This window comes from Dendronephthya gigantea, unplaced genomic scaffold (assembly GCF_004324835.1).
Source record: "Dendronephthya gigantea isolate DGI-Jeju-01 unplaced genomic scaffold, DenGig_1.0 000013F, whole genome shotgun sequence".
In the NCBI taxonomy this organism is placed as follows: Eukaryota; Metazoa; Cnidaria; class Anthozoa; order Malacalcyonacea; family Nephtheidae; genus Dendronephthya; species Dendronephthya gigantea.
In genome coordinates this window covers 2,668,186-2,679,832 of record NW_021163023.1, presented here as the reverse complement: position 1 = coordinate 2,679,832, position 11,647 = coordinate 2,668,186, and the positions used below count along the sequence as shown (strand labels likewise).

General features: G+C 40.5%; 3 protein-coding genes across 3 annotated transcripts; 2 read left to right on the top strand and 1 right to left on the bottom strand.

Moving 5' to 3' along the window:
* The first annotated feature begins 40 nt into the window (after nucleotides 1–40).
* On the top strand, nucleotides 41–5,307 carry LOC114519224 (ADP-ribosylation factor-binding protein GGA2-like). Its single transcript, XM_028539316.1, is given in 17 exon segments — nucleotides 41–105; nucleotides 326–410; nucleotides 925–1,000; nucleotides 1,112–1,210; nucleotides 1,284–1,407; nucleotides 1,596–1,639; nucleotides 1,817–1,873; nucleotides 1,944–2,024; nucleotides 2,378–2,512; nucleotides 2,645–2,729; nucleotides 2,832–3,065; nucleotides 3,136–3,710; nucleotides 3,713–3,746; nucleotides 3,921–3,985; nucleotides 4,073–4,180; nucleotides 4,252–4,362; nucleotides 4,540–5,307. Coding segments are annotated over 17 exon segments (2,049 nt in total). The 5' UTR covers nucleotides 41–62; the 3' UTR covers nucleotides 4,633–5,307.
* Nucleotides 5,308–5,342: 35 nt separating this feature from the next.
* LOC114519220 (tripartite motif-containing protein 2-like) lies at nucleotides 5,343–9,063 on the bottom strand. Its single transcript, XM_028539312.1, has 3 exons — nucleotides 6,592–9,063; nucleotides 6,103–6,451; nucleotides 5,343–5,954 (listed from the first exon to the last, which is right to left on the bottom strand). The coding sequence occupies exons 1-3, from the start codon at nucleotides 8,399–8,401 to the stop codon at nucleotides 5,513–5,515; spliced, it is 2,601 nt and encodes an 866-aa protein (XP_028395113.1). The 5' UTR covers nucleotides 8,402–9,063; the 3' UTR covers nucleotides 5,343–5,512.
* A 400-nt stretch (nucleotides 9,064–9,463) lies between these two features.
* LOC114519222 (ribosomal RNA-processing protein 7 homolog A-like) lies at nucleotides 9,464–11,461 on the top strand. Its single transcript, XM_028539314.1, has 8 exons — nucleotides 9,464–9,474; nucleotides 9,686–9,930; nucleotides 10,157–10,276; nucleotides 10,442–10,565; nucleotides 10,676–10,773; nucleotides 10,862–10,996; nucleotides 11,092–11,140; nucleotides 11,217–11,461. The coding sequence occupies exons 1-8, from the start codon at nucleotides 9,468–9,470 to the stop codon at nucleotides 11,300–11,302; spliced, it is 864 nt and encodes a 287-aa protein (XP_028395115.1). The 5' UTR covers nucleotides 9,464–9,467; the 3' UTR covers nucleotides 11,303–11,461.
* The last annotated feature ends 186 nt before the right edge of the window (nucleotides 11,462–11,647 follow it).

Sequence of the window (11,647 nt, the reverse complement as noted above, 5' to 3'; positions counted from 1 at the left end):
TTTATAGTTCCTCGTCTACTTTTGAGCGATGATTTTTGGTCTAGTTTCCATGAGGAAGAAAGATGGCGTCTTCATTTGAACTGGAGACACTCGAAGCTCTACTTGGTATGTATTTAATTCACTTTCTCTTGCATAAAAATATCTTCTGAAATCTTCATAAGGTATTTGTACGGCTGAATGACAAGAAGTAGGATTGTTTGTGCGAAATCCACGTCTTTTTCCCGTGCAAAAGTTGACCATTAACAGCAAACCGGATCTTTATTTTATATACAAATTATCCTTGCACTTCCTGCCTATTATTAAAGTGTATAAAACTCTCTCGTAGATAAATGTACCGACCCAGCAACGGGAAAGGAGGATTGGCGATATATCAATGCATTTTGTGACAGAGTGAACAAGGATTATGACGGGTACAATATTACGTAATTACGTGTACATCAATATAACTTATACAATCTTAAGTAAATATATTATATTGCTTGTTAATGCCTGGGGCTTGCAACCGCTAATACAATATTATCAGAATTGTCATCATATTTTGTAAAAAGATGATGTAATTTTACATTTTATTTGTCCAGATGTCTAACTAATTAGGTCTCAACTATTTATTCTTCCTGTAGGGGCCAATGGTATTAAACTAACTACATATTTTTCAGTTAACTTAGTTCAATAGCTGTGAAATGTACAATTCTAACTGGACATTTTTGTCCTGAACTACAGTTAAAAATCAACTACTTTTTTACCCTATCCATTGGGTTTCTGAGGTGTATTGGCGCAAGGGGGGAAGACCCACTCTCCACCCTTGGTTAGATGTAACCCAGTTTGTTTTTCTTAATCTGCTAATACCCTACCCTAGTTTCCTTATCTCACTTGAGGCAGAAAATTGGTCAGTAATAAAACTAGACTAAATATTTGACTCCACAGGCCATTGATCTCCACAAGAATTATTATCCGCAAGCTCCAGACCTTTGAGGAAAAAACATCATTAATGGCTTTGTCTGTACGTATGCATCAAGATTTAACACACCTAAATTATGATCATATTAAATCACATAACCTAGCTGGAGAGGATTGAAGTAATCTGAAAAATCTGATTATTTGCCCTTTCCAGGTTCTCGAAGCTTGTGTGAAATACTGTGGACAGAAATATCATCAGGAAATTGGAAAATTTAGGTTTCTGAATGAACTCATAAAGCTTTTATCGAACAAGGTAGCCTCATGGTTCAACCACGTATGTTAATGCAAGTTTATTTGCATTCTAACTTCTGTTTTTATCCTGACAGTACGATGGTTCAAGAACCGCAGAAGCGGTGAAGCAGAAGATTATAAAGATGTTTTATAGTTGGAGTGTTGGACTACCAAGTGAACCGAAGGTTAAAGAAGCATATTTGATGTTAAAGAGGCAAGGTACGTGTTGATTTTGCATCATAAGTTCTTATCAAATTCAAACACCAGAATGGTCTACCTCAGAAAGATGACCATGAACCTCATCACCCTAGTATCATGTCAGGTTTCAGACTGATCATTACTGAAGTAGCTTGTATCTAACTATATTTCAAGAGGCTGGATTAAGCCCCATGTTTATTCATCTTTAGGAGTGGTCAGTTCAGATCCACAGCTGCCAGGTCAGGTTGAACAGGTGTGTATAACCATTGCAATCTCCAACCTACAAATAGATCTTTGATCCTTGAAAATATCTCCTGTAAAGAACCTCATACCCCGTGGCTATATCTGCCATAAATATTTTATTGGTGTCTTCAAATCCAACTCTCGAAAACTCCAGTGTCATTTATGAACTATTTCAAACCTTTTTTAGTACAAGCCGACCCCTCAACCAAGAATGGCAGTTTTTGAAGATGATGAAAAAGCGAAAGTGAGCCTTAGATGTAAATGTTACATGATTTTGAGTTATTTTTTTTTAATATTTTGTTTTTTCTTCTCAGCTTTTGGCAAGATTATTAGCGAGCAAACATCCTGACGATCTTCAAGCAGCCAACAGACTCATAAAGAACATGGTCAGACAGGTATAATACGCGAAAAAATTGAGTTCTACCTCTGTAAAATTTGTGGTTCTACTACTACCATGCGTTGAGAGCAAATGAACCAACCAATCAAATGAGAGGAGTTTATCAGACTGACCAATCACAACCGTAATACGTCAGATGACGCCATCAAGCCAACGGTGGCGGGAGTCAAATATGAACCTCGCAACTAACATTCACTGCAAAGCTATTCGGCAACTTCTAATTCTCAATCAATCAAAACCATGTATCATAATGAATCCAGGATTTTGCGTATTTGAGTGAGACTCGTGAGTTTTTAGGGAAATAATCCTTGGCTTGTTTAGTCATTTTTGCTTTTATTTGATTGTGTTTAGGATGAAATACGCGAGGAAAAGCTCAGCTTACGTGTGCAAGAGCTGGAAATGGTTCAAAACAACACAAAACTTTTGAATGATATGCTTTCGCATTACTCCAAAAATACAGGACATTCAGACGGAGAATTGATGAAGGTATACGCTCTTAGGAATTAGGTACAAATATATGTTGAAGTGCATTGAATCATTCCTGCAGGACTTTTAAGGGTAGACTAGAATTGATAAGGTATATCCTGTTTAATTCTTAAATGATCCTCTCTATCCTAGGAGCTCTATGACTCCTGTGAAAAATTGCGTACAGATCTCTTTAAGCTTGCTGGAACAGCGACAGAAGAGGGCGACGATTCGCTGTGTAAGTTTGAATGTTTCGTAAATACTTTGAAATCTCTATTAATCAAAGTTCTTATTATTGGAACCTCGAAAGTGATCTTCAATTTTCCTTTTTTGCGTCCAGCCGAAATTCTACGAGCAAACGACGACTTGACGAAGGTGCTCGAAGATTACCGACGTATAGTCGGTGTTCCTGGTGAACCTACAAGTACAAGTACAAACACCGCACCTTCGGCTACAAAACCCGCTGACCATTCTTCAAACCTCTCCTCGCTCATTGATCTGGATATGAGCGGTAGTGCCCAGACTACCTCCTCGGCCAACGGTGATGTTCTTATTGGGGATTTACAGGATCTAGGTGAGTGATCAGATGTTATTGATTGATAGAAGGGGAAACCTAGGTATATTAATTAAAATTTCCATTTTAGTTTTGGGTCCATCAACCTCCCACCAGTTGCCATCACAACAACAACAACAGCAACAACAACAACCAATACCTGGCCTAAACTTCCCCCCCGTCATTCAGAACATACCAGGCCCCAGACCACCACTTGCTCCATGGCCGAACACGGCCGCAAGTTCTGGTATTCCCACCGCTAGTGCGTCCGTGAACACGATCAGGGGAACGCAACCTTACATTTCTAGTATGTCTCCCATAATGATACCTCCTCCCCCCCGGCCACAGGCTATGTTCCCCAGACCTCCACAGCCAATGTCTCCATCCGGGAATATGTCGTGGTCGTCGAACGTCGTGAACCGAATGAAGGCCGAAGATCCAAAACCGCGGGGACCCTCGCCATTGGATGTTTTAGGGCAGGAAGCTCTGACTGCTCACAAAGAGTCCCAGAGCAAACCGAAGATTGAAAATGCTGTGGCTGAGAAAAAAGACACAATCCTGTTAGACATAGGAGATTCAATAACACCACAACCTACACCAAGTATCCCACCTCCCCCTGCCGCTGTCCTACCTCAAACGGACCGAAGCCTAATGATACGCCTCTAGAACAAATTTCATTATCTATGGATAAAATTCAACCAGGTGAGTTGAAGAAACCTAAACTAAACTAACTTTATTTATACTGGATAGTTCTATCTGTTCTAAACTGTTCTTCCCAGAGGTTCAGTAAGGATCATCTCTTATTGATCCAGTGTTACTACAGGAGGAAACCTAAACTAAACTAGCTGTATCATTTATAAACATTTTTTATTCCAGGAAACGTTCCTCCAATGAATGTGTTTGATAAAAGTGATATTAAGACGGTGATGCACTTCGCAAAGGTTTGTGTGGTAGTCGTGTGTTTATAAAATGATGTGAAATACACACTGTAGAATTATGTATCGAAATTGTTTTGTCTGAAATTCAAGGATTCATCCGGCAGCCTCCGTACTGACATTCACGTCGTTGTTGTAACAACTATGAGCACTAATACATCACCAATAAAATCCTTCACCTTTCAATGCGCTGCGCCAAAGGTAAATGATTTGAAACATTTGATCTTCATGAGTGTCGCATCGTATTCACATGTCAAAACTCTCTCTTTTAGTCAATGAAAATAAAACTTCAACCACCGTCCTCCAACGAGCTTCCTGGTTACAATCCTATTCTTCCACCATCAGCAATAACCCAAGTCATGTTCCTCTCTAATCCAGCCAAGGTAAAGTATTTCTTGGTCAAAAGCTCTGTTCTAAACTATCTTCATTCAACCTCCAGTGTGTCTGCGCCCCAACCCGGAGGAAACAGTACTCCCTCTGGCTGCCCTCAACCCCTGGTAGTCCCAACCCCCTCAACCATCACGTCTTCATTCCATGATATGATTTTCATCTCTTTCCAGGATCGTATTCGTTTGAAGTTCCGTATTTCGTACGAGGTCAACGGCGCAAAGTCGATAGAAACTGGCGATCTCGAAAACTTCCCGATTCTTTGACGAACGGAGACGATGCTTAGACGATGCTTAGACGAATAATTTTTAAGGCGCGAAAGGTAGGCTTGACAGAACAATTTTCAAAAAATGCAATGTTCACGTTTTTTTCCGGCACAATCAAAGAGAGAGACCATTGGTCGTTTGCAACTGACTTTCAAGGTTAGTCGGAACAGTATTTGAAGTATTTGGCATTATTGAACCGGACAGTATTTAAATTAATGTTAATTGTTTCTGCATGTTACCCGGATAAATCAGTGCGTGCTGTATTTAAGCGGAGAAAAATAGCCTTGTGAGACAGTTTTAAACATATCACCATGGGCTAGGTTTGTGCAACGCGTTCTTAAGACCTCTAAAAGTTTGAGAAGCCCTCGTGAACCATAGCAACAAGCTTTTTAAGGACACGACAGTGATTCTGCTTACCTTGGAGTAATTCTGGTTCACACTTTTCCTAAGAATCGTGGAATTCCTCTGTCTGAAGTCACAAGGGCATAAAATGCTTCGTCTATCGGAAAATATAATACAATAATGGATCCCCGATTCTTAGGAGCTAGTGTGGACCATGTCTTAAAAGCATGTTGTGTCCCCTTATATTGTCCCGGGCGATTACTTTGTATCACGAAAATTTGAATGAATATCCGTTACATAGAATGACATGGAATGTCATTTAGAGTAGTACAGTTTACTTTGTCTGAAAAATTTTGCATTTGAGAAATCGATAAGTAATACAATGTTATCAATAACAATATTTGTTTATAAATTAATACATGATAATATTACATATTTGTTAACGTTTTTCTTTATATATATATAGATTTATATCCCATAGTATATATTAAATATCAAAATAGATTATCTACAAATCTTAAACATGGCCAGGCTAACTTTAAAACACTAAAATACGTCCGTTAATCTTATCACAAACAACGACAGATTCGCTTGGACTTAAAGCTATCGCGCCGATATCAATCTGTTTCCATTCTTTCTCGGTGAAAGTAATATTCGTCAAATGCCCCCCAACTCTGGTAAACACCTGAACCTTGTTCCCAGATCCAGTCGCTAGGACGCGGTCGTCGTTATCCGTCGCTAGTCGACATAGGTCCGTCGGAATCGTCCGTGTATACGAAGGCGTTACGAATTCTCGAATATATCCACCGTTGTTGTCGAAGACCTGGACTAGGCTGGCGTGAGATTCTTCCGTTGCAGCGTCCGACTTTGGAGCGGGAATTCGGGAGATTAGGAAAGTTTCTCCGGTCTGGTTGCACGCCACAGCGTGTACGTTCTCAAGCCGAGCGTTTGCCGACGATCCCCGAGTGATACTTCGTAACCTAACAAAGCAAATGTCGGAATCATTACATGAACGAAACTGAATGGAGATATGTTCAATCTGTGCTTCACCCGCAAGGAAGGATCTTTAGCACCCTCTATATTTACTTCAGGACGAGCTAGCGTTGTGTCCGCTAAGCAAAACCTTACCTTTTTCCGTTTGTGTTAATCACAACCGCTTGACTACCATCAGAATCAACGATAACAATATTATTATAATGATCAGTTGACACAGCCACTGGCTGTGAGATTCCACAACACATCTCTCGCACGAACTTCCCGTCCGGCGTGAAGAACTGTAGTCTGTTGTTCATCTTGTCCGCAACGATCACGTGGCCGGTACGTGCGATGGTTACGTCACATGGCTCATCAAACTCCCCAGGTCCAGTTCCCCTCCGGCCAAACGCGAATAAACAGCGACCGTTTTCGTCGAAGACCTGGATTCGATGGTTTCCAGTATCGGCCACAAGGATGCGACTCAGACGATCAATGGCCAGGCCTAAAATGATTTCAAGTGTTTATCTACGTGACCTGATTCTGCGAGAAAGGCTACCCTACCTTACATGGCTTTCCGGAAAAGTTGGAGACAGGGGGAATGGGAGAAGGAGGGCACTCGACCTACAATCTCACACCGCTTACCTTGTGGTTGACACAGCTCTCCTACACCATCACCCAGTCGTCCGCACTTCGTGACCAATCTTCCACGCCGCGAGTAATCCGTTGATCCGCTGCTCAGCGTCTCGAATGGACTCCCAAGAATCTCCTCTCCTCGTAACGTGATGCGGAGGAAGTGCGGACCGGCGGCGTAGGTGCGGTAGCGGAATTTGTGCTTCCCGAGCTTATGTTCGACCAACTGGGCCCTGAAGTAGCCACCATTGGGGGTCTTAATACGAGCCACTAAAGAACGGGGACCCTCAACACATGCTTTGTTCGCCTCGTTCTTCACCGTAACTGTAAAAGTACAATCATGACCGACAATAGCATTGCTCAGGCCACTTCCGGTTGCAAAACAACAGCTACAACACCCTTCACCCGATATCATCTTCAGGTCCTCCTCTGTGGATTCTGCACCCCCTCTTTCTTCTTTAGAAAACTTTCCTTCGGGCAACCTGGTACATTCTGCGGTTGACGCGAGACTTCCGATCAATGCAATATAACCATCATCCGGGCATTCAATCGGTACCTCCGGGGTATTTTGACACAGCTGGCCCAAGCTCTCCATAATACAGTTCTCTAAAATTAACACTTCCTCGTCGCTACCGTTCAGTATAAGATTCATGGTGAATCTTTGGCAGTTCTCGATAAGCGCCAATCTTGTTTCAAGCTTCCTGCGATGTCCTGCTAAAACGTCGAATTTTCTTTTGGAAATCTTGTTCAACTTCTTTGAAAGGGCTTCTCCCTTTGGACTAAGTTTCAGACCTCTCTCGACTGACACGGAATGGTTCAACAACTGTGGTGTAATGAATGATTTCTTGAGCTTGTCCCCAAAGGCATTTTCACTTTTCTCATCGTAATCTGCCAGCTTCTTGTGGACGCAGGCAAATCTTCCTTGTTCTTCTCTATCGCCTGTCATTTCTGTCGACAGAGGACACGGTTCGGCTTCAGAGTTTTTCATCAAAGTTTCCTTCGCCGTACCACAAATGATGTTCCGGATTTCTTCTACACAAGACTCAAGTTGCGTCTCAGTATCTTTTGTTTCCCTCAGAGCTTCGCTGAGATACAAGATTCTCATGGCTGTCTGATTCAGCAGGGTGCTTAGCTGTGCTCTGCTGCTTGGTGCCGCGTCTGACGCGGCGACAAAAATATGCGCGATATGTTTAGCAATGACGCACTCCTGGCACGAAAGCTCCGCGCAGCTGTTACAAAAGAAAGTCAAATCTTGCCGATGCTTTTTACATTTCAATGGCATGTGCAGTTGATGCTCGCGTGCAAACGCAGTTGCGTTTTGCGTGGAATGAGAACCGATTTCGTTCCGTACTTCGTCTCCCTTGCTTTCGTTTCGTGTCGGGATTTTTCCCAGTTCGTTTTCGATCTCTTTCAAAGATACACCCTTTTCATTTTGCGTCAAGGATTGCGCGTTTTCGTGTGAATTTCCTCGCGTGATCACGTTATCGTGATGCGCATGTAAACATTTCGTGCACAACTGCATATCACAATCCGCACAGTGCAAGTTTCTCGTCCCGTGCACAGAACATGCATCGCACGCTGTATCCACATGGCACGCGTTCGTTTCACGTTTCAGAATATCCAACACGTTTGATAGAAAATTATTGTCGATGTCAACGAAGGCTTGTATTGTCGCACAGCACGCCGGGCATTTGAACGTCTCCGTATATTTCTTTGGCATCAGACTTCTGAGGCATTTCTCGCAAACAGCGTGAGCGCATGTTAAAACCTTCGGGTTTTCTAACAAATTTTTGCACATATGACAAATCAGTAATTCCCACATTTCTGTTTAATAATTTTTACAATCGGAACGCGATGAAATGCCTTTCTGGAATACTCTAAATTCCTTCATAATTTTCACAATTTTGTTGCTAATTTGTTTGTGTTTACCTTCCTTGTTTACGCTCAATTCGTTTACAAATACGCTATCGAACCACTGCGACAATTTGTAAGATTCCCGTTATTCATTTGTAACAAAAACACTTGTTTATTTTGGCATAACAGAGGTCCGTCACAATGCCTTTATTTTGCCCATCTGTCTGCCAGAAAATGCGATATTCCACGACGATAACCGCTCGAGATATTCCACATTACAGATTGAAGCCTGTCTGTTCAAATGATATTCGATTATTTCATCTTCATTTATTGTATTGACAAGGCTGTGCGCTAAAAGGACAACGTTTACGCAAAATTCTGTCGTAAAACAAACCTTGAACGCATCAGACGTCCATCGCGAGGATCCTAAAGGCATCAGATGTCATAATACGGTATTATATTGCAACATCAACATTGTCACTTTAGGTTAAAATTGAGTGCCTCTTTCTCGTTCTTTTGCCTACGTTTCCCCAGCGTCTGCGAACCAACGCATATTCTATAAATCCAACTTCCCCTCTAACTTTGACCCTAGTAAATATTACTTTGTCTTCATATAGTTTGTACAGTAATAAAGGTCACATGTTGTTTTGGGTTTCTCAGCGTGTCTCTGCTAGAGAATAACAGAAATTATTCAAGTGCTATGAATTATTTAGTTGCGGTTGCGTGACTCGTAAGTAGTTTTTCAATTTCATTTTCAATTTTGAAAATGTATAAAAGATGACTTTTCGGTTTTTGAATTTTTGCTCTTGTTTTGTGTTTCTTTCACCTAGTTACAATTTGGAAGGTATTTTGGAAGAAATAGCCTGAAATGGTTTGTCCTATACTAAAATTATATTGAAAGTGAATATTGGTGTGTTTGGAGGTCTAACATCCATATTCAACGTAGATTTAGTTCACACGCGATCATGGAAGATAGAAAAAGAAGAGTTTGCTACATATAGTTGATGAAGACAAAAAGGGGATTCTGACCAGATATGCCAGGTCTGTCCTAGATAGGTAAAGATAGACCTTGCACACGATAGAACGGATGGAGAGATGACTGAGAAGTACTGGACTGTTTTGGGAAGGGGTGGTGTGTGTGTGATGTGCAAAGTCCTCCCCCTGTATTGTGTCCAACACTGAGCTATATAGTAATTCCTGGAGGGAGTGCTCCTCCTATTTTTTTCAATGTATATTCTCTAATATATTTTAGTGGTGTCCAGGCTACTACGCGGCAACTGGAATCAGGAATCCAATATGGCTGACAATGTGGAACATCTGTCATTGGCAACATCTTCAAATATCGCTGCTTTTCAAACAATACGAGTAAAGTTTGACAAATCTACGAAGGCAAATCATATTATGTATTTGAAAAGCCATTCATCACGAGGAGAAGATGAATGTACGCCAAATGGGAGGACGCTTTTTGTGTTAAATGTCCCACCATATTGCACAAAGGTTGGTACCTTGGAAATTTCGATTCATTGATTATGTTTTGAAGTAGAAACTTCTTGGAACTTGGAAGATGATAACAACATTTTCTTAATATGTTGGTTTACGTTGAATGATCTGGGTATTTCCTCCATCCCGTTTGCTGGCTTTCATTCAAAGGATTAGCAATCTTTTATAGGACCTTGTCAATCTTGTGATGTTTCTTGTTCTTGCTAATGTTGTAATAATTAAGGTTGCACTGAGGGGAGTGTTTGCTGGTTGTGGAGCAATCCAGAAGATCTACATTCAGAAGCAGCCAGGCCCAGTGAAAGAAAACAAGAAATCTTTTTTCAACTTGAATGCTAAAATAATGGTTTGTATATATGTAATGCAGTAATAACTGTTAGATTATGGTCCATGGTGGTAAAAACTCAGACCATAAGTTCGTGATAGAGCCTTTTGTCCCCCCCCCCTAGGCAATGTATACAGGTGCGAAATGCTGTGTTAATTCTATTACTTGTGTTCCTCTTTCAAATAGGGATTTAAGGTGGCTTACATAGTTTTTAAGAGGGAGTCTTCACTCCAAAATGCCTTGCAATTGGACAGCTCAGAAATCAGATATTTTTCCACAGATGAGAAACCCATAGACACTGGAATAAACAGTAAGTTTATATAAGAATTTTTCTCAAGCATTTATTCAATAGTTTCACATTTGTATTTGTAAAATTAAACAATATTTAATTACTTACATTCATTGCCTTTATTTCTTAAGAATGGTGCAAAGAATATGCTTCAAATTACCCAAATGCTACAAAGTTGCAAAAGGAAATCGATGAATTCATGAAAGAATTTGATAAAAATCAAGAAGAGGTTAGAGAGTCCCTGCTCTAGTTTGCTGTCTGTGACAGAGATAGCAAGGTTTTTTTTTCTTGAATCTGTGTTTTTTGAATTTCTCAAGGAGAAGGAAACAGCTAAAAGGTTGCAATCGGAACCTGATGAAGAAGGCTGGGTAACAGTTGGAAAAGGTGGAAGAAAATCTGGAGCAAAAAAAGTGGAAGCAACTGATCTGCCGGAAAAGAAAAAGAAAAAAATGGTATGGCTCCTATATCTGGGATTTCCTAGGCAGAAACCTTGTCATTAGGGAGAGGATATTTTGACTAATATCCCAATCATAAAATGTCTTTTTAGCAACAACTCTACTTTTATAACTTTCAACAACGTGAGACAAGGAGAGAACGTAAGTTTTTCATGATCTTTCTGTGAAATTTTTGCCACCAGTTCTCAATCTATCACCTTTTTCTATTTTTTTTCAGATATTGCTCAATTGAGGAAGAAATTTGAGGAAGACAAAGAGAAGGTTGCAAGGATGAAAGCAGCGAGAAAGTTTAGACCCTACTGATTTTTAAAATATCAGTCAGGTTTCATACCATACAGATGAACATATTTGTGTAATATATACATTAGAGAACAGAGTTTATCTGCTGTGTATTTATGGAATCATTGGAGCCATTATGAAGGCTATTTTGTAAATATATAAAGTTGAATATTTATCCTTTTATTTTATGTGAGCTAAGATTAATTGTATACCCTGGGTGGAGGGGGAGGGGGTCATGTTTCTCATACGTAGCTGACCAGTGAAAGTGTTCATACTTCACTCTCTACATAGGTCAGTTGTGTGATGTCCACTTGCCAGTGTTGCCAAGTTCGGGATTTTATCCCGAGATCTCGGGATTTTTTGAAGCAG

Bases quoted from the DNA above. Each gene is read 5' to 3' on its own strand.
- LOC114519222 (XM_028539314.1), top strand. The intron at 9,931-10,156 runs GTTGGTACCTTG...GTAATAATTAAG, and splicing joins TCCCACCATATTGCACAAAG to GTTGCACTGAGGGGAGTGTT. The intron at 10,277-10,441 runs GTTTGTATATAT...TCTTTCAAATAG, and splicing joins ACTTGAATGCTAAAATAATG to GGATTTAAGGTGGCTTACAT.
- LOC114519220 (XM_028539312.1), bottom strand. From the start codon at position 8,401: ATGTGGGAATTACTGATTTGTCATATGTGCAAAAATTTGTTAGAAAAC. The intron at 6,452-6,591 runs GTAAGCGGTGTG...AAATCATTTTAG, and splicing joins AGAGCTGTGTCAACCACAAG to GCCTGGCCATTGATCGTCTG. The intron at 5,955-6,102 runs GTAAGGTTTTGC...TTGCTTTGTTAG, and splicing joins ATTAACACAAACGGAAAAAG to GTTACGAAGTATCACTCGGG.